Source organism: Carassius carassius, chromosome 9 (genome assembly GCF_963082965.1).
Source record: "Carassius carassius chromosome 9, fCarCar2.1, whole genome shotgun sequence".
NCBI lineage: Eukaryota > Metazoa > Chordata > Actinopteri > Cypriniformes > Cyprinidae > Carassius > Carassius carassius.
This window is the reverse complement of record NC_081763.1, coordinates 22,515,284-22,536,054: the sequence shown is the minus strand read 5'-3', so window position 1 is coordinate 22,536,054 and position 20,771 is coordinate 22,515,284. Positions and strand designations below refer to the sequence as shown.

General features: G+C 43.9%; 1 protein-coding gene across 3 annotated transcripts in view; it reads right to left on the bottom strand.

The window, feature by feature from the left end:
- The window catches only part of LOC132149314 (acid-sensing ion channel 2-like), a 405,895-nt gene that overhangs the window by 28,577 nt on the left and 356,547 nt on the right, over positions 1 to 20,771 (bottom strand). For 2 of the 3 annotated variants that reach the window (XM_059558461.1, XM_059558459.1), the window contains one exon: positions 8,454 to 8,581. In XM_059558461.1, the coding sequence (XP_059414444.1) occupies positions 8,454 to 8,581 (128 nt within the window). The remainder of the gene's footprint in view (positions 1 to 8,453; positions 8,582 to 20,771) is intronic. The other variant, XM_059558460.1, reaches the window with a different exon arrangement.

Sequence of the window (20,771 nt, the reverse complement as noted above, 5' to 3'; positions counted from 1 at the left end):
CTTTCGTGTAGAGTAAATGTGTGTTTACATGGGGAGAGAGAAGAAAATCGAGAGAGACGTGAGTGTGTGCAGTCATTTATTAGTCTTAATAAATGTTTTAAACTGCTCTTTGCCTTGCGTCTCCTTTTATGTTGCTGAACCCTTTCGAAACGAGCATTTGAACAACAGGGGTTCGTAACATAAATGGGGGCTCGTCCGGGATTTTGACGTCCAGGATTTGTGTCCGAGTAGTTGCAATTTGATTGTTCTAATTTGATTCAGGTGATCCATATTCTCTGGTTAGAAAGAGTAAACCAGCGGGGCTGTGCTTAGCGCCAGTCCTGACGACGGTTTACTGTTTATTGTTTTTCTTTATTATTTTAGTTTGTTGTTTTTGGCGGTATACATTTTGATGTGGCTAAAAATATCGCTATTGTGCCACCCTTCCGTGAGAAGGAAGTTGAAGCGTATCTTCAGGCGTTTGAAAGAGTTACGGGTGAATTAAAATGGCCAACCGAGGTTTGGGCACTAATGTTACAATGTAAACTATCAGGTAAGGCACAAGAGGTGTGTGCATCTCTCTCGTTAGAGGAAAGCGTGCAGTGTGATGCCGTGAAAACTGCAATTTTACGAGCATATGAATTAGTTCCTGAGCACTATCGACAGCAATTTCGTACCACGAAAAAAAGTACGTCTCAAACTTATGTCAAATTCGTTCGCGAAAAAGGCATTTTATTTGATCGGTGGATCAAAGTGTGCAAGGTAACTGATTATACTTTCATTGCGAGAATTGTTGCTGATCGAAGAGTTTAAAAACTGTGTTCCAGAACGTACTGCGTTGTATTTAAACGAACAAAAAGTCAGCACAGTACAACAGGCTGCTGTGTTAGCTGACGAGTATGCATTAATGCACAAAACTGTGTTTTTTAAGCATTTGTCTGATTCTGGGGGTCCCTCACTAAAAGCAAATGAAAATCTTTCTGATTCAAAAAATAAATGGGTTCCTACCAGTCCGAAGTCCAATAGAGAGTGCGGTTATTGTCACAAAATGGGACACATGATGGCTGAGTGTCGTAATCTAAAACGGAAACAAGAGCGACAAGAGTCCTCATCGTTTCAGCCTCGAGGTTCTGTTTTGGTGAAAACTTTGTCTCCATCATTCTCTGGTTCTCCTGCGACCCCTGATAGCTGTTTTCAGCCTTTCGTGTTCGATGGATTTGTGTCGTTAAATGAGCATTTCGAGAGCTGAAAACCTGTAAGAATTCTCTGTGATACCGTAGGGTCTCAGTCTTTTATATTATCAGATATTCTGGATTTTGTGCTGACTCGGCGTGTAATACAAGCGCGATTGTGCAGGGTATTGAAATGGTTTTTGTGCCTGTTCCACTTCATCGCGTATAAGTTTCTTCTGATTTAGCATCTGGGTGTTTTGAGGTTGCTGTTCGTCCCTCTTTACCTGTGAAAGGTGTTGACTTCATCATGGGAAATTACATAGCTGGAGGTAAGGGAATGCCAGTAGTGCAAGTGGTTGATGTCCCGTGTAATGATTCGCAGGCTGATGCACTTGGTAAAAATTTGCCAAATGTGTTTAGTGCTGTGGTGACGCGAGCACAAGCGAATCGTGACATTCAGGAAAGTGATACTCTTGGCGATTCTGTCTTTTCAAATATTTTGAAAACTGATGTTCTTCCTGACTCTCCAGACTCGTCTAAAACGACTTCAAGGTCATCTGTTTGCTTTGATCTTACCGCTGACTTGTCTGTCTCGCGTGAGACTTTGATTAATCGTGGTCCTTTGAAAATGTTAAAGGAGGAATTTCTCTGTCATGATTCGTCTGCGAAGCCCAACGTCCTTGATTTAGTATCACGTACTCGTGAAAGTTTGCACAATGCTTGTACTGTGGCGAAGGAAGCACTTTCTCTGTCACAAAAGAAAATGAAGAGAAATTTCGATAGGAAAGCAGTTGTTCGTAATTTTATGCCAGGAGAGAAAGTTCTAGTGCTGTTTCCTATTCCTGGATCCTTTCTCTCTGCGCGTTTCTCCGGTCCTTACGTGATAAAAGGTAAGTTGAGTGAAACTGATTATATCTTACGCACTCCAGAACGGAGGCGAAAAACCCATTTATGTCACGTGAATATGATGAAACCATATTTATGTCGTGTTGAACCAAAAGAGAACGCTGAGAATTTGGTCTGTGAACCGGGTACTGAGTCAACCACTGAGCATGTTTCACTGTTAACTTATGCTTTGCCTACCGACACTGAGGATGATGGGTTGAATGTATCTATGGAAGCTTTAAAAGGAGGATGTTTTGAGAACTCTGAAGTTTTATCTTTGCTTTTCTATCTATCTTATCTCTCACCTGAACAGCGAGAAGACGTAATGAAGCTGATAGACAGTTTCCCGAGTTTGTTCAACGACGTTCCTCCCGGTACTAATATCATCCAGCATGACATCGAGGTCGGTAGTGCATTACCAATCAAGCAACATGCTTATCATTGCCCAATAAGTAAGAGAGAAGCAATGAAAAGTGAGGTTAACTATTTATTGCAGAATGGTTTCGCTGTCCCGAGTAATAGTCCATGGAGTTCGCCGTGCGTTCTAGTACCAAAGGCTGATGGGTCTTTACGTTTTTGTACTGACTTTAGAAAGGTCAATTCCGTCACTGTGGCTGATGCTTTTCCGTTACCGCGAATGGACGATTGCATTGACAGTCTTGTGGCTGCTGTCCTCAGCTACCCAGTACCTACTACGAGGAGAGAACTACGTAGATTCCTGGGGATGGTTGGGTACCATCGGTGCTTTTGTAAAAATTTCTCGAGTGTTGTTGCATCGTTAACGAAAATGTGTAGTCCTAAAGTTTGTTTTAACTGGACTAATGAGTGCCAGCAGGCATTTCTCTCTGCAAAATCTCTCCTTTGCAGTGCACCTGTACTGTCTGCTCCAGATGTGACTCGTCCATTCCAGCTTGAGGTAGACGCTAGTGCGGTTGGAGTGGGAGCTGTCCTGCTGCAGGAGGGTGCTGACGAAATAGGCCACCCATTATCGTACAAGTTTAACCGTCATCAGTTGAATTATTCAACGATCAAAAAAGAAACTTTAGCTATGTTGTTAGCATTACAACATTTGAACGTTTATGTGGGGTCTAGTTCTTCTCCTGTCGTTGTTTACACGGATCATAATCTGCTGGTTTTCTGAGCTAAATGTACAACCATAATCGGCGATTGATGCGTTGGGCTTTAATGGTTCAACCATATAATTTAGAGATCCATCATAAAAGAGGATCTGACAACGTGGTAGTAGATGCGTTGTCTTGCGGATTAGTTTAAGCTCCCTGTGTGATTTCATGCAGAATCAGTTTTCTTTTCTCTTCTAAGGAAGGAAAGAAAATAAAAAATTCTGATTCTTCCTTTAGGGGCAGAAGTGTTACGGCCTCAGCCTTATGGGTGTTGCCTGTGTGTGTATTTTTGTGTGTTTGTTTCATCTTCTAATTGGGGTTTCTTTCTGAGTGTAGGCTCCGCCCTTGCGCACCTGTGGCCCGTTGCTCTGATAGCTCGTGCTGAGCATATAAGTGGAGTGTGAAGGAGGGTGAGGCACGCAACGGTGAACTCCGTGCGCGCCATGATGCCTAGCTGCTGGTCAACTCAAGCTGTGTTCTTTGTATTTGGTGCTACTTTTTTTTTCATTTTGTTAGTGTTTGTTATGTCTGTGTTGACTTTCGTGTAGAGTAAATGTGTGTTTACCTGGGGAGAGAGAAGAAAATCGAGAGACGTGAGTGTGTGCAGTCATTTATTAGTCTTAATAAATGTTTTAAACTGCTCTTTGCCTTGCGTCTCCTTTTATGTTGCTGAACCCTTTCGAAACGAGCATTTGAACAACAGGGGTTCGTAACACAATCCACACAAGCTGCATTCTATGCATGCTTTAGATATTGGCCACATTCACCTTGTCTGCTCGTTTTCTCCTTCTCTTTGGGTCTTTTGTACTAGGTTTCTTGCAACACTGCATCAGCGAGTCATAACGGCCCCTGGCTAGGACATCAGGGTTAATGATAATTGGTTGGAGATACACCCTCCTGGTCAGAGGACATTTAAAAACAAATCAAGTGCATTTTTTGATGTTCTAGATCTAATTCCAAAATTAATGGAATGATTAAGTTAAGACCATAGATCCAAATGACTTTGAGGTACAAAAAGTTATGAAATTTAATGTTCAGACAAATAATGCTTGGATTTTAAGGATGCATTCTTTTATGGTCCATTTTTACAGCAGATCTGAAGGGCAAAACAGAAAGAGAGATATTCATTGAACATGTAAGCACAAGCTGTGCTCTCAGTGCATTCTGGGAGTAATTGAGATACAATCCCCAAAATATCTATCAATCAAAGACTGTTATTATCCGAAAATAAACAATATTCTTTCTGAATTCAATCAATGTTCAACGGTTCAAAAATAATGTTTTACTTTTGGTAAAAAGCTGAATGTGCAGAGAGATTTTTAGCATCCTGCCATGTCTTGAGGGACAACCAGGCCTGCAAAAGAACAATAAATTAATGTGTTGTTGAAAATTGTCTCCCTGACCCACATGGTGGACTGGCCATAAAGAGCAGTGGGACTTTTCCCAGTGGGTCAGCCAAGTTGTCAAAACCAAGTTTGTAACAAATGGTTTCAGGGAAAAAGTTCTGATTTTGTCAGGCTGGCTCATTTGTTCAACTGGGGGGGTTAGTTCAGTATTTCAGCTGATCTTTCTGGCACATTCACAACCAAACCTTAACCACACTACAGTCTCATTACAACTACTACCAAACATTTTTGTGCTGTTCCCCAAAAATACTTACACTATAAACACAAGAATGTGAATGTAGACAACAAGCAACTGAAGTTGACTGTAAAAACAAATGTTTTTCTTTTTCCTATTCTTTTCTTCCGTATTATTTTCTTTCTATTGTTTTATATATATATATATATATATATATATATATATATATATATATATATATATATATATATATATATATATATATATATATATATATATATATACCCCCCAACACACTTTACAATATTACTGTTTTACTGTGTTTTTCTTATCAAATAAATGTAGCTTTGGTAAGTATAAGAGACAATGAATCTTGCAAACTCCAAATATTTGAACAGTAATGTATATCAAACAAAAAAGGCTTAAAAAATGAGTCTATTAGCACACTAGTGCCTCTCATAGGCAATAAAGCTAAGATAATTAATATCTTTAATGTCTAATATTTATTGTACAGTAAAAACATGCTGAAAAAAATAAATAAAATAATAATAATAAATTATATATATATATATATATATATAATATATATATTTATATATTTATATATATTACATCTAAATGTGAAAATAATGCAATGTTTTATTAATTATATGTTTCAGGTTAAAAATTCTTTTTTTGTTGAAGGTTTTACAGAGGGGACACTGGATATCTCTTTTGCCCATCACTGGGTTACATATGCAGTAAATCAGAGATGTGTGATGGAGCCATACCATTTAGGCAATTCTATACAATAAGTAAAAAAACACACAGGCAGCCAGTGAAAGGACCATAAACCCACCCCCCCGGAGTAATATAGTCCCGCTTATGAACCCCTGTCAGAAATCTAGCTGCTGCATTTTGACCAACTGTGATGGAGACAAAGCTATTTGACTAATCCCAGCATAAAGTAAATTACAGTAGTAGTAATAAAAGCATGAATCACTTTCTCAAAGTTTTTAAAAGAAAGATTTTTAGAATTTTAGACAGGAGTCACAATTGAAAAAAAGGATGATTTCAAACTTTAGATGTTCTTTAAATACAACACCCAGATTTTTCACACATTGCTTAACACATGAAGGCAACCCACCAAGGTTTGGATTGGGAGCAGTCAAAGAATCTGAGGGTCCAAAAAAATCAAGTTTCATTCTAATTTAATAAAACATTATTAAAATTATCAAATACTTTGGCTTTCCTGTCCCAAACATATCTTCTATAACAGAGGTCCATTTGGAATTACTGAAGGCACAGAGGTGCTGACTGTGATCAAGGCCTGTAGGCCAACATGATTATACATCAGGGGTCTGCTAATTGTCACACCTTTTGCAAGGTGGGGAATAATAAATTATGAGCTATGAGCTTAATGTTAATGTTGAATTGAGACTAGATAGCTCATAATTTATTACTGAAATGGTATTAAGTGCTACCTATTGCAATACAATATAGTCGGATAATAGCAACGCACTCCCACGTATATGGCTATTCTAACTGCGCTTATTTCCATCATTGGTATAAGTAGCAGTGGGTGGTAATAGACAAGAAATGAACAGCTTTATGCCATCGTGCTGATAACATTTCTTTAGTCATTCTACAATCCTACAGCCTGAGCCACTGTAGGGAAACCACCATTAGAGCAGGAAAAATGTAATGTGTATGCAAGTGCTACTGAGGTGGAGATTTCTGCCTCTGAGCATGAGGGAAAAAAATTCATTTTGAGAAAAATGCCCTTTAAGATATCTATTGTAATTGAAATCATATAATGCAAATAGATAAAAGAAAAAGAAATACTTAAATGTGTATAAATTGTTTTGCTGAATGATAAAGGATCTAAAACATGCTGCAGGATGATGAAAATAAGAACTGTCAAAAAATTTGAGAGAGCTAGAGAGAGAGAGATGGGGGTGGGGATGGAAAGAAAACAAACGGTAAGAAAGCAGGAGACCCTGACAGATAACAGAAGCCTAAGAAAGATGTTGATACCCTCACTAACCTGTACACCACAGCAGATAAATGAACACCACCCTTACACTCTCAGATAAGAGCAGGGAGGGCCAAGGCTGCAGACACTCTGACAGAAACACCACAGATGCATACGTATCATTCAAAACAGCTCTAAACATATTATAGGGATAGCCATGGCCAGACTGATGCATTTAAAAAAAAAATTAAAAAAGAAAAGATCAACAAGGTTGTTTATTACCAATTGTGCCAGTGATTTTAGAATATTATTGGGCTGCTATGACTAGGAATAAAATGCACACCACCGGAGCCTTGCCAAACAGTTCATAAACGTAATCACACACCACAACTACAGACGGCTGAGATTGCTAGCACACTATCATTAGCATGTATTTCAGTTTAACAGCCACCTTAACATAACAATTAGCATAATCAAACAAAACCAGTAATCATCAGTGAGTGCAATTAACAACATTGAAGCTGCAAATAAACTTGTAGTCCCTTACCTGTGCAAAAAAAACAAAAAACAAAAAGAAAGTAAGAAAAGAAAAGTAAAGTAAAGAAAGGAAAAAGAAAGTAAGAAAAAAAAGGAAAGAGCTTGGCCGTCATTAATCAGGATTTTCTTCTTCATGTGTTGGATGGCGTACCAGTGTTATGCTCATGTTTTGTCTTTGCCAATATTCCAATCCTCTGGCTTCAAACCTTTTCTGCTTCTTCAGCCCTACAAGTACTGATTCTCCTGTTGTCTCGACTGGTAAAGCACAACAAGTGTGTTCATAGTTCATTGTCTAATTTTCTCTATTCACTTCACTAAACTACACTACACTTCTATTTGATGCTTAATGAAACACAACAGATTGCAACATTTCAACATGGCAAAATAATGTAGATTGAGGGGAGGACCATACAAAATGCTTTATAAAGAAAACTATTGTGGCATACATATCTTATATGAGTGTATGCCATTCTGATGACTCTTCACAAAAACACAAACTATATGTGTAAAACTTTTTAATTAGCACCAAACTAATTACTAAACATGGAAATCACTCTTTTCTCACAAAACACAATGCCTGGCTTGTTTTCAGCTCACTGTGGTGAGACTCTGACTCAGTGAGGCTGATTACAAACAAAGACCAGTCAGATTGGCAGCAACATCACATCTGAAGATATTATATATTAAAGCCTCACAGCATCAGGACAACAACAGCTAAGTAAAACAAAGTGAAGAGCAAAATACCAAAACAAAAAATAATAAATTATATACAGCAGTCAATATTTAAGTGAAAGAGCTTCAAAAAAATAATCGGTATGTTTAGACACCTGTCTCACAAACACACGGACATACAAACCATGTGACGGTCTTTTGAGATTGAACACCCTGAGGAGGTTGTCAAAATATTAACATTATACATGACACAAAATAGAAACATGGAGCAGAAATAAGGAGTGTGAACACATGGGTATGGATTTAAAAAGACTCATTAACTAACCTGGGTGATCTGGTTTTGGCAGGCTGTTCAGTGAGTCAACAGTCCTTTGCTGATATGTCAGAATGCATTAGTATTTACACTTTCTGAGTTTCTGAGTATTGAATGTGATTTGAGCACTGCTTTTATTGAACTTTTGTGATATGGTTCACCTTAAATGCATCTTAATAACAGGTGTAAATAGAGCTTGAGAGACCAAAATATTTAGGCTGAGGTCAAAGCTCACTCACTCGTTGCTCCTGGGTAGCCACGAAGGTCTGAAAGCCTGGGGCGACTCCGAAGCCCAGCTCATGTACAAAGGGAGGCTCTGCCTGACTATGGATCTGCACCCTCACTCCTGCCTCAAATGCGGTCTCTTCTAAAGCAGAGAAGGGGAGAGAGAGAAATAAAAAGATTAGTTTTGCTTCAACAGAGTACAGGAGTTAAGCAGAAGAAGTCTTGAATAAAGACATTTGCATCTTTAATGCTTTAATTCTTAATAAATAAAGAAAGAAAGAAAGAAAAAGAAAGAAAGAAAGAAAACCATCTAGACCACCTAAGCTGTTTCAGCTAGTGACCAGATTTATTTCATTTTCACCAGATTCACAACAAGTTCGGCACACACAGATTGGCTTGAGTTGGTTCTAAATTTTATTTCCTTCCATTGCTGTCTCCTACGGTGGCCAAGAGAGCTCAATGTGCTGCAACTTCAGAAAACACATGCAAATAGAAAAAGCAACAGCAAATCAAGAAAACATGTTTATCAGTTTGAAAGCAGGAGCTGCAAATGCTCACAACGCAACCAAATAAAGAATTTTATTTGCAGCGTGTTTCTTTGTTTGGTTGTGTTGTATTTGCAGTGCATTTGCTATCAAATTGAAAATGTGAACAAGTTGAATTTTGTGTGAACGAGTGGCCGGAGTGTGGGGGTCTGGTGCTGTGGATGTTGTTGACTCTGTGACAGCAGTCAGTGAACATGACCCGCTGTGAGATATGATCTACTTTTGAATGTTCTTATCCATGTGTTGGTTATTCTGACTGTTTGTGAAAAAGTACTAGCTTTAGTAGGATCAACCTCAATTCAAAACGGAACCAATCTATCTCATAAAGACAAAAACATAAACGAAAGGGCTTCAGGAAATCAGACCTATTTCACAGTCTTCCTCTGTTTTTCTTTCTCTCAAATGCATTGCCATGATTCACAGGACACTCACACATTTAATATCAGTAACTTTGTTTGATTAGCTGTGCCTCGCTAGCCTGTGATATTGGTTGCGGGAGATTTGTTCATTTTCCCCCCACCCACCTCAACCGTTCTCAAAGGCCTGGCGAGGAGAGAGGCCTCATTCAGTCATCAGGACCCCCGCAGGCTCGCTGGCATCTTAACAGCCATCTATAACAGGAGAGCACAGCCACAAAGACCCCCCACCTTCCACACACACTCCAGAGACCAAAGCGGTGATGGAAACACACCATGACAGCAGCTGCAAGCAGCCTCACACTCGCTGGGACCAGTCAATACTTTCAGCTGTGTATGTGTCCTGTATCAAATGCACCAAAGAGTAGCTTGTCAAATATGATGGGTATTAGTTTCCAGAAGACAGTTAAAAGCTCAAAACATTTCAAAGAGTCATGTGGACTCATGTTTACAGACCAGAGCTACAGACCATGTAAAGTGTACTGCAAAGAAAAAAGAAAGACTAACTTACAACTGTATTTATTAAACTGCCAAAAAAGACAAACAATAAAGAAAAATTCTAATAAAAATAAAAAGTCAATAATCACTACTGTGAATAAATGACCGGTTGTTCATGATGTTCCATTCGTGGAAGGAAGGCTTCAGTTGTGGCGCTGCTACTGCGTGTACTGTACCATGACATAAGAAATTATTTTTAGCTCAGTTGTGTTCTTGTGTCCTTATATGTGATAAAAGAAGGATGCTTCCAGCGCAGAAGGAAACAGTACTATGAAATATTACAAATTCAATAAATAGACTACACTACTGTATTGTCCTCACTGTTTGAATGCAACTGCACTAAATGCAAGACAAATACAGCATATTCTGGCTGGTTAGTTCATTCCTTTATCATTTATGGCTTTGGAAGACTTAGAATAAATAGAATGTTATGATGTTTTTATTTTGTTCTATTTGCCAGCCTTGAACTGTCATACAATTAATTGTCACTGTAATGCAAATGGATGAAGATGAAAAAGCATGAATATTCTCCTTTTTTGTTTCATAAAAAAAAAAAAAAGGTTAATTTTCTATTGGCATTTTTTTAGCTATGTATGAAGCACAGCTCGCATAGAAGCCACTTTCAAATCAAACAGCATTTTGTTGTCAACAAGACAAATTTGCGTGGACAACATGAACCCACTGTGAAATCTGCATAGGTAAATCTTTCACCCTCAGACTTGATTTCTATCAAATTGACTGGATGTTTTCATGACTGTAACAACATGAGTAGACGAATAGTTTGGTTTGTTGTATTTGTTTGTATTGTTTTGAAATAAAATTCATTGTGTTTGTGATGATTTCTTGTAAAAGTCTCACATAGCCAGACCTTCAGACTGATGGCAGAAGGTCTGGGAAACTTGGCCAATTTGAAAGGCCAAGGACCGCCTAAGAGGACCAACCAATCACGTTTCGTTTTGTGGCATGTCATGTTAAGGGGCGTGGAAATGTCCCCACAATAACAGACTGGTGTGTAAAACTCTTGGACTTATTTTAAAGATTCTATGCAGCAAACTTTAAATATTTCACATACTTTTGAAAATCCAGCTTTTAGTTTATAAGCACTCATTGTCACAGTGGTGAACATGGTGGCTTTTTTCTTCTGTGAGGGGGTTATCATGGCATCTTTGTTTCACACTGTTTCACACTGCACGTCGGACCCAGCAAATTGCCGGAACATTGCCGGGTCGCCTTCTGTATGAAACAAAACACGTCCCGGGATTGATTCCGGGACTGATTCCGGGTCGGGGACCTAGTAACATTGCCGGGTTCAGTCCCGGAACGAGCGCTGTGTGAACAAAAACCAGATCTAATGCCATGTCGTAGTGATGATGCACGTTATCGTGCGACTCTTTTACCAGGTGTTTTGAAGGAAGATCAACGTTCGCGATGAAAAAATATGTGCAAACTGTAATGAAGCAGAGATCAGTTAGTTCCTCACTAGCCACACTGAAGCTGAGATCGTTCACCAGCTTAAGTGAAAGTATAACGTTTTCGACTCGTACAGTACACGTCACGCCCTGATGTCACATGTCGTTACGGGACCTTTACAGGTTGTGTGTGAACGCACGCACATATTCCGGGTAATCACTGGCAGTGTGAAAGTGCAAAATCTAGCAACCCAGGAACAATTGCCAGGCCACATTACTCGTTTATTTGCCGGAATTGCAGTGTGAAAGGGGCTGATAGGTGAAATGTTAAAGAATGTGACACACAAGTCTCCTGGAAATCCTGTATACAGTAATTCAACCAATCTGATGATGACTTCGAAACTCCTGAGGTGTTTCAGATTTTGTGTGCCGTATGCATCAGAGGTTCAGCCAACAGTCAATGGACATGATGTCTGAGACTGGGACTAGAATATATAATATTATCCAGAGGTTTTTTGTTAAATTTATCTTTCATTTGCAGCAATATTAGGCTGAAGTTTTTCACAGAAGATTATTGGGAACATTATATTTGTGTGTTTTCTACAAAGTTCTAAAACAGTCATTAACAGACTCATTAAGGAACCAAAACCATTAAACAGATCTGAATCAGAACCAGAATCATTAATTTCTCTTCCCGAACAATCGATGCCATCAGATTCAGGTCTACCTGGGGAAGAAAACTATTCATTATAGGCTGTACACCGTTTCTCAGTACAGTCATTATTAGAATCTCAGTACTGGGCTCTATGTGTGGGGGATGTAAGAAAGAATGTGTTGTTGTGTTTGTCTAAGCAGGTTAATGATAAGATGTGAATATCTACTGTCAGGTTGGTGTGAGGTTGGTGAATAATTTCTTATTTGTATGTTGAAAGCATTGTCATGCTAATTCATTGTTTGCTTCAGATACTATTCTGTCACTCCAAATTAAAGCCTCAGAGTATAAAGAAGCAGAATGAAGAGAGAAACACAAACAGGAAAAAGGACAGGAACTGGAGGCTCACTTTCCAGAGGGCACCTTGATGTCAATTGAAATGAATTTGACTTCAAATGTTAATCTAGACTTAATCACGATGCTGTATAACATAACTTTAAGGTGAAAATATGAAGTTAATACTTGCAATGAAATAGGATCAATGTATATGCAGGCCAATGTGTTTGACATGCAGTTTACATTGAATAAATGTCATGGTTTAGAAGTCAAATTGATGTCATATGGATATCACTTTGACATCAGTGATTAGTGTGTTTGATTGTTATTGCATTATATGAATGATTTGCCAGCCTCATTAAGTTTAAATATTTGTTTTTTTCTGAACTGGGGCCTTGGACAGCATCGATTTGCCACATCTCCTTTTGAAATGTGTCCCAGTTTGCAAAATTGTTTGAATTGATGTTGTTTTGTTGAATTAAAAAAAGAAAGAAAACGGCTCAAATATCCAAATCAAACTGAAGTCAGAAACTTGGTGTCCGTTTCACTTCCACACACTCATTGCTTTCTCTGCTGTTTAACACCACACTTGTTGATGGCGCTATGTTAGTAGTGACCATCTGCTTCAAAAGCATTGACAATCCTAAAACAAACTGTGACCTTGTGTCCAGCTCACATTCTTATTTGGATACATGTCATCTAATGGACAATAAGTTATCTTGGATAACTTATAACACATGCTAAAATATAACATGTGCTATGACTATTTCTGGTAGTTTGTGTATATGACCAGCTGTACCATGTGGTAGGAAAACATGTTTTGATTTACCACTGTAGCACACATGCAACACAGTTTGGAATGTGCGTGACACACAACCGATTTTTTTTGTGATGTTAATCCATATTATACCGCTATTTCACTTGGCAGTACATTCTGCAGTTAAAACGTACTCGGTTACTAAACGTAACCTCGGTTCTCTCTAGAAGAGCGAACGAGTACTGCGTCTTAGCTAAGACGCTACGGGAAAAGTCTCTTTTCACGAAATACTGAAGCAAAAAATTATCCTTAATTTTGTATTTTTGTAAAGCGCATTTGCAGCAGTACACAGCCATAGGCGTGACGGCTCGTTCACTCATTGGCTTGTTCTGCGGCAACTGCACAGCCTATCGAGCGCGGGCTGATGCAACATCAGACCAATAAGGGCGCTTCGCGCCCTTCTTGCCACTTCCCGCCGAAACGGGTGTGGCCCAACCTATAAAAGGAGCTCGAAAAGGCTGACTCACCTGATTTATTTCATCGCCGAAGCGAACCAGAGTGAATCGTGCGCACGGCAGAGAACGCAGTACTCGTTCGCTCTTCTAGAGAGAACCGAGGTTACGTTTAGTAACCGAGTACGTTCTCTTACGAGAGCTCTCTCGTACTGCGTCTTAGCTAAGACGCTACGGGAACCCAATGTAAAACGCCGTGCGCGCAGGGATCACACACCAATAAACCTGAAGCAACGCCCAGGATTTACAGTGCACAGTCACCTGAGGGACTCACAGAGAGTCCAGGACAGAAAAGAGAAAAAGCCCTCCGTCCCATATCTAGCAGCATCCGTAGATGCGGCAATATGACGTCACACAGCCGAGGCAAGGCCTGACCAATGTGGCAATGCGGGTCTTACGCAATACTGCCCATATAACAGTCGGCAGCGCATAGCGCTCGTGAACTCAGAATTCCCCTCAGGGCCCTGATTCGCCTATACCGACAGCAGCCTTGCTTGCAAGGCGGGAACCTCCAGGTTATAGAACCTGATAAATGTAGACGGCGAGGCCCAACCTGCCGCCATACATATATCCTGCAAGGAGATCCCAGTAGACCACGCCCACGACGAGGCGATGCCTCTTGTGGAGTGTGCTCTGACGCCCAACGGGCACTGAAGGTCCCTGGAAGCGTAAGCTAACGCTATGGCGTCAACTATCCATCTGGATAGAGTCTGTCTCGAAACAGCCATTCCCTTGGAACGCCCACCGAACGAGACAAATAGCTGCTCCGTCTGCCGAAAGGCAGCAGAGCGAGACACATAAGCTCTTAAAACCCTGACAGGGCAAAGAAGACTCGAGTCTCCATCCTCCCCTGACACCGGCAGGGCAGACAGGGCAATAACCTGAGCCCGAAACGGTGTGTTGAGGGATTTCGGCACATAACCGTGCCTAGGTTTGAGTATGACTCTTGAGTCATTGGGCCCAAACTCCAAGCACGACTGGCTCACCGAGAGCGCGTGCAAATCACCCACACGCTTCACAGAAGCGAGAGCCAACAAGAATACTGTCTTGAACGACAGATGCTGAAGGCTAATCGATTGGATAGGCTTGAAAGGGGGACCTTTCAAGGCCTCCAAAACCGCCGCGAGGTCCCACATAGGGACTGACGGAGGTCTGGGAGGATTCAGCCTCCTAGCTCCTCTGAGGAACCGGATGACTAAATCATTCCTTCCTATTGACTGACCGGACGCCGTTTCAGAAAACGCCGCGATGGCAGCCACATAAACTTTGAGATTGGATGGGGCTCTGCCCTTATCCAACAGCTCCTGAAGGAAGGAGAGGACCTCCGTCACCTCACAACTAAGGGGTGAATAACCTCGAGCTGTGCACCAGCTGGAGAACACCGACCACTTCGAGGCATACAGACGTCGTGTCGACGGAGCTCTAGCCTGAGTGATGGTATTTAGCACTCCCACTGCGAGATCAGCGGGTAACCATTGAGTGCCCATACATAGAGGGACCACAACTCCGGTTGAGGGTGCCAAATCGAGCCCCTGGCCTGCGAGAGGAGGTCTCTCCTCAACGGTACCGGCCACGGGGCGACATCTGCTAACTGCATCAAATCTGGGAACCATGGTTGGTTCTTCCAAAGAGGTGCTACAAGCAGTATTGAACATCTCGTTTCTCTCACCCGTTCTATCACCTGCGGAAGGAGGGAGACGGGAGGGAACGCATAAAGCGGGCAGCACGGCCATCTCCGTGACAGCGCGCTTTCGTTCTTGGAAAAGAACGCGGGGCAGTGAGCGTTTTCGTGGGACACAAAGAGGTCCACCTCCGCCATGCCAAATCTCTCCCACAACAGCCGGACTGTTTGCGGGTGTAGAGACCATTCGCCCGTAGGAACATTGTCTCTGGACAGCCTGTCTGGACCCAGATTCTGCAGTCCAGGCACATGCACTGCTCTCAGCGAGCGCATGTTGCGCTGAGCCCAAATCAGGAGGCGTTCCGTCAGCCTGCACAGGTTTCGGGACCCGAGACCGACCTGGCGATTTATGTAGGACACCACGGACATGTTGTCCGAACGGACTATGACATGGTGATCCTTGATATGGGGACAAAAGCGCGTCAGCGCGTTCTCCACTGCCAGCATTTCCAGGCAGTTGATATGATGGAGCTTTTCCCGTTCTGACCATAGGCCAAAGGACGGTCTGCCTTCGAGCAGCGCTCCCCATCCCGAAGTGGAGGCGTCCGTCGACACCATTTTCACACTCGGGGAAGTCCCCAGGCTTACACCTGATCGGTACCAGCCGTTCGCTGTCCAAGGTGCTAGAGCCGCAACACAGCTCTGATCGACCTTGAAATGCAGCTGGCCAGACGCCCACGCTCTGCGCGGCACCCGAGCCTTCAGCCAGAACTGCAGGGGGCGCATGCGGAGCAGGCCCAGCCGCAGAACCGAAGATGCTGAGGCCATGAAACCCAGCATCTTTTGACAGTGTTTGAGCAACACAGTCGCGCCACAGCGGAAAGAACTCGCTGCACGCTGAATGCCCATCGCGCGCTGTGGTGACAGCCGCGCCATCATGGAACACGAGTTCAGAACTATACCCAGAAACAGGATCGTCTGACTGGGGTTCAGCGAACTCTTCACCCAATTGGCACTGAGGCCGAGCTTCTCGAGGTGATCGAGTAAAACGGCTCTGTGGTCCATGAGCTCCGCTCATGATCGGGCCAGAACCAGCCAGTCGTCCAAATAATTCAGCACTCGTGTGCCTCTGAGTCTAAGAGGAGCGAGCGCTGCATCCATGCACCTCGTAAACGTACGAGGAGCTACGGACAAACCGAATGGCAGGACTGCAAACTGGTATGCCTGGCCCTCGAAGGCGAATCTCAAATATCGCCTGTGGTTTGACGCTATCTGTATTTGAAAATACGCGTCCTTCAGATCTATTGACATGAACCAGTCCCCTCTGCGAATCTGCGCGAGGAGCTTCCTGGTCGTGAGCATTTTGAAACTGCGTTTCATCAATGCCTGTTCAGCTGTCTTAGATCCAGTATGGGCCGGAGACCCCCGTCTCTCTTGGGCACCAGAAAGTATCTGCTGTACAGCCCCCCCTCGCTTTGAGACACAGGCTCTACAGCCCCTTTGCTCAACAGTTTTGATATTTCGGCCCGAAGTATGTGTGCTACTTCTGTTTTGACCGTAGTTTCGACGCGCGCTGAAAAGCACGGTGGGCGTCGAGAAAACTGTAGCGAGTAGCCTCTCTTTATAATGCCTAGCACCCAATCCGAAACCCCTGGAAGCACTGACCAAGCATCTGCATGAATGGCTAAGGGCTGGATGCGAAACGCGCTCTGTTGACTGGGCAACGGCGGCGCTCGAGTGTGCTGCGCATCTGAGGCGGGGAGCGCGCTGATCACAGCGGGCAGATCGCTCTTCCTCGACCCCGTTCCGGCGCTTAACCGACTGGAGGGAGGCTGAGCGGGTCCCGTGGGACTCGATATATCTGCGAGTAACCGTGGGCTGCATGTGTGCACTTTTACCACTTTCAACTCGCTGTCTGCCTGTGCAGAATGTACGTGCACGGGCCTCGTTTTTACAGAAGCCCCGCGCCGTATGTGACATAGTGTATGTGGGCACTGGGAAGTGGGCACGTTTACTATGCGGCGCGCTCGACCGATCTGTGTCGATCTTATGTGCGCTAGCCCTGTGTGCAGGGCTGTGCTTACATGTGGAGATGGGCACTGGGTAGTGGGCATCGTCACTGCATTTATAGCACCATCGGCCGTGGCCGGACGAGCATGCACGGGTTTCGTTTTTACAGAAACCACATGACGCGTGTGACATAGTAATTGTGGGCACTGAGGGGTGGGCACGTTTACTATGCAGTGTGCGCGACCGACTTGAGTCGACATTATGGGCGCAGGCCCTGTGTGCAGGGCTGTGCTTACATGTGGAGATGGGCACTGAGGAGTGGGCATCGTCACTACATTTATAGCACCATCGGCCGTGGCCGGACGAACGTGCACGGGTTTCGTTTTTACAGAAACCACATGACGCGTGTGACATAGTGATTGTGGGCACTGAGGAGTGGGCACGTCTACTATGTAGTGCGCGTGATCGACTTGAGTCGCTTTTATAGGCGCGAGCCCTGTGTGAAGGGCTGTGCTTATATGCGGAGATGGGCACTGAGCAGTGGGCATCGTCACTACATTTATAGCACCATCGGCCGTGGCCGGGACACCAGAAATTATACCTTTTTCGGGAAATATCTGGGTAGCCGTGATAACGGTTTTCGTGTGCAGGCAAGCGGGCAACCGTACAGGCTTGCGCATTGCAAACAATGCTGAAACAGTCACAATCTCTGGAAACTGAAACAGCGGCGCGCTTAGGTGAGAGCCCGGCCGCAGCGGAACTCGTACACCGGCGCTTCGATGAAGCAGCCATCGTGTGTAGTGCCGACGCAGCGTCATGCAGCATGCGTAGATGGCTTTCCCAGGATGGCTTCGGGGCTCCCGGCCTCACCGTAATCCTCTGCCGCGGTCCCCGCGGCGCGGGGCGACGGCCAGTAGAGCGAGAACGGGGGTCTCGAGCTGCGTTGCTGAAGCTGTTGTGATAACGGCTTTTGTGTGCAGGCAAGCGGGCAACTGTGCAGGCTTGCGCATTGCAGAAAACGCTGAGACAGTCACAATTCCTGGAACTGAAACAGCGGCGCGCTTGGGTGAGAGCTCGGCCACAGCGGAACTCGTACACCTGCGCTTCGATGAAGCAGCCATCGTTAGTAGTGCCGACGCAGCGTCACACAGGAGGCTTTAGATGGCAACACCGCTTTTGCCGCCGTCCAGCAGAGGGCGGACAAAGGTGCGTCGCTATCGCCTGTTCCACCGGCGGAAGTGAGTGGTAGTTCCTGTTTTTAGCATCATCAGTGTGGAGAATGCTAGTGAGACAGACGAACGAGTTCGTGCTGAATATGGAGCGTTCCAAGCCTTCGCCACCTCTTCGTGAAGCTCAGGAAGAAATGAGGCGGGCTTTGAGAAGTACGCTCATCCGAAAGGTAAATACCATCCAGCCGGGAACGAGAGGGGGGGGCGCTGGTGCAAACCACTCGCGGCCGAGACTCATCGCGGCCAACACGAGCATTCGCCCCGGCTCCTTCTCGATGTCAGCTCGTCTGCTGGGCTTCTGAGCAGAAGGCGCGAGATCCTCGGAGCTCGCCCAGCCCTCACTGCCCGAAGCTAGCAGAGAGCGCGTGTCCTCCTCCCCCGACGCGGCCCTGAGATCGACTTCCTCGGACGACGCGCCGGCAAACAGCGGGCGCTGCCCACCGGGAAGCGATGCAGGGGGGGCCGGTGAAGCAGGGCGAACGGGCGAGCTCGGTTGAGCTGAAGACGGTTCCGGAATCCGCTGGAAGCGATGCTTTTACGGCGCCTCAGCGCAGCGGAGAATGCAGGCTCAGAGAAAAAGGCCAGGCGAGTCCTCAGAGTCACCATGGCAACAGCTCGCAGTGGGGGCATCCGCCGTCAGCGAGCGAGCGCTGCATGATCTTCACCCAGGTAGGAGACACAGATGACGTACCGGTCTCCCTCGCTGAGTGGGGCTCTGACGAGCCGCAGGAAGGCATCTTAAAAAAGACGCGAGCTCTTTTACGAGTGTGTGTCGCAGGGCGAACACACACACACACACACATAAAGAACAGCTTGTATATAACAGGATTGAAAGGATATAGGCGCCGGATAGCGCAGCAGGAACAATGGAAGGCGGCGATGCCAGCAGCTTCAGAATGGCTCGTCCTGCTGATGTGCTTTCTCAGACGGCGCTTGCTTCCTCCGTGATCCAGCGATGCGTGAGCTTCGCTGAAGAGATGAAAAATCAGGTGAGTCAGCCTTTTCGAGCTCCTTTTATAGGTTGGGCCACACCCGTTTCGGCGGGAAGTGGCAAGAAGGGCGCGAAGCGCCCTTATTGGTCTGATGTTGCATCAGCCCGCGCTCGATAGGCTGTGCAGTTGCCGCAGAACAAGCCAATGAGCGAACGAGCCGTCTCGCCTATGGCTGTGTACTGCTGCAAATGCGCTTTACAAAAATACAAAATTAAGGATAATTTTTTGCTTCAGTATTTCGTGAAAAGAGACTTTTCCCGTAGCGTCTTAGCTAAGACGCAGTACGAGAGAGCTCTCGTAAGAGAACTCATTTCCCCGCTACACTGTCCATACATCTAGAGCCCTAGGATTTCAACGATGTGGACATCAATGTTTGATGTCAATTTGATGTACTTTCAATATCAAAGTGCCCGCTGGGTCGCTGCTGTTGTAGATACGGTGAAATCTGGCAGTCTAAACAGTAAACTGAAAACATACCAGTACATACTGTTTGCATTCAATACAAGCAGTAAACACAAATGTTTAGTTTATGTAAAGTGTCATGTTAATATTATAGCATAAAAATAGGCAATTTAATTGCAGTGCTGTTTAGATGTGTTTGTGTTCTAGTGGTTCTCTGTTTACTCTTATGTCTGAGTAGAGTCCTGTGTCCTCTATCCCTGAATAATCCTTGGCTTCTACGGGGTGATGCCATAACCCCAGTGCCTATAAATTACTCCACTGTTCAGTCCCACTTCAGTGTGACTTCCTTCAAAAATCATTCTAACATGCTGATTTGCTGCTCAAGAAACATTTTCTATTATAAAGCATGTTGTGCTGCTATAGATTTTTGTGAAAATCATGATGCATTTTTTTATTTACACACTTGTACCTTCAAACTGTTATATACATGCAATATCACACTCGTACATGTGTGATATGGCTGTATACCTACGGCACTCGGACTTATGATATACAGCCATATTGCACTGCTAGTCGTGTGATATTGCTCATACAGTATATTTATCTTACTGACCACAAACCCTTTAACAGCAGTTTAGCTTAGATCGGTGTGTATTTACAATGAACCTCTTTCTCTGTCTTAGAAAGGGACGCCAAGAGCAAATATATAAGTTTTGTTATATAACTAGACAAGTGCAAAGTCTTGGGATTTGTAAATCAGAGGTCGCCAATTATTAAAGTGTAGCTCAGGTGTCACAGAAGCTCTCTGTGCACCTTTCCACTTCACTATCGCTCACCCGCAGCCCGCTCTCTGTTCCAGTCCAGTCACAAAATACAATTCAACCACATGTGCTGTTAGTGACATACATATGCTGATAGACAGTTGCAATTTTCTTATGTCTATAAAGAAAAGT